We start from the raw sequence: 5,330 nt of genomic DNA, 5'->3' as shown, positions 1-5,330 counted from the left end.
TAAAAGAAAGAAGAAAAGAAAGAAAAATAAAAAAGAAAAGAAAAAAAAAAAAAAAAAAAAATATATCCAAAAAAAATTTATAATAAAAAAAAAAAAATAAAAAAAAAAAAAAAAAAAAAAAGAAAAAAAAAAAAAAAAAAAAAAATAAAAAAAATAAAAAAAAAAAATTAAATATAAAAAAGAAAAAAAAAAAAAAAAAAATAAATTTTTAAAATAAAAAAAATTTAAAATAAAAATTAAGATATAAAAATAATAAATAAAATAAAAATAAAAATTAAAATTTAAAAAAAAATAATATAATAATAAAATTTTAAAAAACAAATTTTAAATAATATTTAAAATATATAAAAAAAAATATTTTAAATTAATTATTATTAATATATAATATATATATATATATAAAATTAATAAATATATTAAATTTTTAATATATATTAATATTATAATAATAAATTATTAAATATATTAATATATATAATATAATAAAATTATATATAATATAATAATAAAAAAAATATAATAAAAATTAATATTTTCTAGATATTTTAAATAATATATAATTTATAAATATAAAAATTTATAAAATATAATAAAAATATAAAAACCCAATAACCATTATCATTATATTTTAATTTTAATATGAATAATATGTAAAATATAAATATGATAATATAATATAATATTTATTATATATATATATTTATTTATATATAATAATTATATTATAATTATATATATTAATTAAATCATATAACAATAAAATAATAATAATATTATATATATTTAATATATATATATTATAATTAAGATATTAGATAGGATTATATATGATATATAGATATATATTAGATATATATCATATATATATATATTAAATAATATATATTTATATATTATAATATATTTTATCATATTTATATAGATATATATATATATTTTTTTATATATTATATATATATATATATATATATATAGATAATTACTTTAATTATAAAATATACTTATCTATAATGTAGTATAATATTATTTTATTATTATATATATAATATATATATAATATATATATATATATATATATATATATATATAATGCAAAGTAGAAGCAGGGCTTTGCTGAATTTTATTATTTCATAATGTTTCGAAGAATTATCTGAATCATCAGACTAGAAATAATGAACATAAAAACATAAAAGAAGAAACAACGGCGAAAATAGTTATCAAAATAAGCAATACTAAATGGGTAACATAACGTAACAAAAAGAAAAGGGCAGAAACATTGTAGAAAAAGCATGACATGTATGTGAGGACGAGATACCTAACATAGTTCTGAAGACAGAGGCATTATCTTCTTAAAGAAAGAGTTAATATTATAAGTTAACAAGAACAATGAAATTGATTTTTGGGGTGAATTTTTATACTCAAAGTAATTGTTTACGAACAGAGGAGCTTACATATCCGAGATTCGGTAGTCTTATGTACTTAGTTTCTTTGGGAGCAGTATGGATTTTTGTGGATGGACATAGATTGTCTAAGAATGACCAAAGCGTTTTGTATATAAAAAAAAAAAAGAAAAAAAGAAAAAAAAAAGGATAAATTAATAAATGAAATGATTAATTAAGAACTTAATTTCATTATCGAATTGGAACCAGGTGGATCATATGCTAAATGCTTTGTTGATGAGAGTGGTAATACTGTTCGTAATTTATTTCATGGATGAGAAAGTTAAATAGTTCATTCCACACACCAAAAACCACACCCCACACACAACACACACCCAAAACCCACACACACACACACACACACACACAACACACACACACACACACACAACACACATAACACACAACACACACACCACCCACTTATATATTGTGGGTGTATTGTACACATCTGTCTTTATTCTCTATTTTTATGTAATTTTAAAAAAAATATTATGTAACGATTTTATATTTTTTAAAATATTCTATATATATATAATATATATTAAAATATATATATATATATAATTTTACTCATATATTATAATTATAAAATATAATATTTTAATATATATAAATATATATATTATTAAAATATTTTATATTATTTTAATAGTTGTCAGTAGGGTAAATTCCAAAAAAATATTTTAATCTGTCGTGAACTACTTTGGCGATAAAACTTTTTTAGAGACCAATGCCTGTTGCCAGAAGGTGGCGTGGTGTGTTTCGTGCGTGCGTAAAGTGGTGTGTGTGTGTGGGGTGTGGGTGTGTGTGTGTGGGTGTGTGGTGTGTGTGTGTGTGTGTGTGTGTGTGTGTGTGTGTGTGTGGGTGTGTGTGTGTGTGTGTGTTGGTGTGTGGTGTGTGTGTGTGTGTGTGTGTGTGTGTGTGCCAGAAATGAGAGACGAATGAAAAGAGAAGAATTCGAAACAAAGAATGCGTAAAGATAAAAGAAGAGAATACGAACGGTAAGGAACGGAAGAAACGAAAAAGAACAGAAATGGTTGGGGTTAATGAAACGACAATTATCGCAGATAGAAACAAAAAGCTGTTCGACGGAAATGTCACTTTTAAGTACAAACACTGTAGTCATATGAATAATAGCAAATCTTTTTTTTTTTAGTCACACGCAGAATGACTGCTTCACTTAAATCTAGAAGACACACCGGAGTAATACTATCTTGCATGTTATTATTTACAGAACCGAGTATACACTATAATGAAAGATACACACACACACACACACAACACACACACACAAAAAAAAACACACAAAAAAACACACAACCCACCACACCACCAACACCCCACACACAACACACAACACACAACACACACACACCCCACACACACACACACCCCACACCACACACACACCCCACACACACACACACACACAAACACACACACACCACACACACACCACCCCACAACCACACACCCACGCACACACACCCCAACACAAGTTAGTAGTCAAAAACGACCTCTATACAAGTACAAGTAGGCACAATCAGTGTTTAACAGTTCGGGAGAAGAATAGAAAGTATAGAAAGTGGAACTATATAGAGAAAATCATCACAGTTATCACATGCTTACTCTAGAGGGCGCTGCTGTGAACAAAGAGCAGCCATTGGACGGGCACTTCCTTTGAAAGATTTGAACTACGAAGAAGGACCCAAGAAAATAAAACAGTGAAGGAAAGAAAAGAAAAACTGCGGGCCTGACTAGTCTCCATTGATGTCTCGAGAGTAATGGCCAAACAAGAGACAATTTATCATTTTCAATAAAATAAAAGGTAAACTATAAGATCACACACAGAAAAATAAAAACAAAACGTGGAGCTAAGGATACTAAGAAATTTAGTTTTCCTAAGAAAACTCTGAACTGAGGAACAACCTTCCATGAAACATTATAAGTATCACAAATATACACCTGTTCAAAATATAGTGAATGGTTCTTCTGAACTCAGTTCTCTTTCTCGTATCTAAACACTATTTAACTATGCGTATGCACACACTTTTTTTTTTTCTTTTGCTAATTTTTATAACAAGTACAAATGCAAACGCAATACTCTTGGGTCAGACAAAGTCATAACCGAAGGCCACAAAATCCGCGAGGTACTTGGTGAAGAAGGCCATCTTGTCACTGTGGCTGAGCTGGTTGAAGTACTTGGGGTCATAGCGGCGCGCGAAGAACGGCCGGTCGGACGCGGGGAACGCCTTCACCAGGTCCTGGACACCCATCCAGTCCAGCACGTAATTGGCGTCCTCCTTGAGGTTCTCGTACTTGCCTACGAAATCGTACTTGATGGTGCACGGGTTGCACATTTCGTGAACGGACAGCCAGTGCTCGTTCCTCTGCTCGAAGGTGCCGCGGCCGGGCTCCGAGATGAAGCGGATGAATTCGGAGAAGGTCGTGTTGTGACCCCCCGGAGAGGCCCCCTCGCTTCTGGAAAGCGGGGCGGAGGCTTCAGCTTAATAACAAACACACATATTAAGGATAATTATAACAATAATATTGATAATGATGATAACAGTAATAATAACGGATAAAGTAAACTGGTGAATAATAGTGTTTAAGGGTTCCAGTATAGACGATAGTAAAAAGGGTTTAATTTACCCATAACTGGATATCCTATGATAACCTGCATGGGTTGAGGTTACTAATCATAAAAGGAATATGGGAGGCGGGGGGAGGACGTAGTGATCATAGTGGACAGTTTGCATTAAGTCTCCAAAATTCTGCGCAAAGATATTTTAATGAAATGACAACATGCTGATATACAATATGAGTAAAAACTAAGTTGTTTGGAAAATAAGACAGGAAGACAGGTGTCTAGAGGTTGCAAGACCGGACAATTTTGCATAAATATTATCTTTACCTCTGACACAGCTGTTGTGCTTAGACTAAATTGCATTAGATGCTGTTGACTTTCACGTTAGGTACGTGTTAATAATCGTCCCTTTGACATGATTATTACATGCTGACTTCTGGCTGCAGCACAGCAGAAGTGGCTTTGTGCAGTCTCACATGGCATAGAGTTGCAGAGAACACCTGCAAGGGACTATGGTGCTTCTGCTGTTAAGTATACACTGTGAGTAGCAAAAACACTGATTGAATCAAAGTTGACCGTCTGGAGCTTCAGCCTGGTGTGATTCATGAGTAACACAGGATCACAATCTCAAATGAATAATAGTATGATGTGTTCATGTAATTCTGATAACTGGGCGAACAGATATCTGATTTGTGAATGCAAGCCGGTGACGATTTCTTTCAGTTACCAGACGGAAATGTCAGATTGCCTGCTTCGTGCTAGCAAGATACTTATAAGACAGGTAGCAACACTCTGACTTTATGAAAATCCTCGTTGGCAGCTGCCGAGTTAAGCCTCCTTTGCCACCATTTATTGCAAATGTTGATAGGGTTTCCTTCTTTATTTTTCTATTGTCATTTGCTTGTTTACCATTGTTATCAATTAACATTTCTTTAAGAAAATATCCTGAGAAAGTACTTATCATAATACATCGCACATACTGACAGGCATGAAAATAAGGCGGAGGTAAATGACGTCACCGCGTTTTGCCAATGAGGATGGTGGTGAGGTACCAGATATAAGCAAGAAAGATTTACTCAACTTATAATTACTAGAAGTAAAGCAAAAATCCTAAGCTTTTATTAAAGACAACGAAGAGCTCCAATCCATAAAACAGCTGCCAGAACACTAGGGAAAAAGTCTGTTTCACTTTGGGGTTCAACATGTAAAATGGAAGTGGTACTCCTGAGGTGCTGGAGGGTTGCGACCCTGCGCCACTCGGGCAGTGGCGGTTTCAGATGACATTAGATGGGATGGTATTG

The 5,330-nt window shown here is 31.3% G+C and overlaps 1 protein-coding gene across 4 annotated transcripts in view; it reads right to left on the bottom strand.

Annotated features, from left to right (window-relative positions):
* Positions 1-3,188: 3,188 nt before the first annotated feature.
* The window catches only part of LOC119582758 (carbohydrate sulfotransferase 11-like), an 87,335-nt gene continuing 85,193 nt past the window's right edge, over positions 3,189-5,330 (bottom strand). For all 4 annotated transcript variants that reach the window (XM_037931183.1, XM_037931181.1, XM_037931182.1 and 1 more), the window contains exon 7: positions 3,189-3,923. In XM_037931183.1, the coding sequence (XP_037787111.1) occupies positions 3,554-3,923 (370 nt within the window). In that variant the 3' untranslated portion in view covers positions 3,189-3,553. The remainder of the gene's footprint in view (positions 3,924-5,330) is intronic.

Source organism: Penaeus monodon, chromosome 16 (assembly GCF_015228065.2).
Source record: "Penaeus monodon isolate SGIC_2016 chromosome 16, NSTDA_Pmon_1, whole genome shotgun sequence".
Lineage (NCBI taxonomy): Eukaryota > Metazoa > Arthropoda > Malacostraca > Decapoda > Penaeidae > Penaeus > Penaeus monodon.
This window is presented reverse-complemented; position numbering and strand designations above follow the sequence as displayed.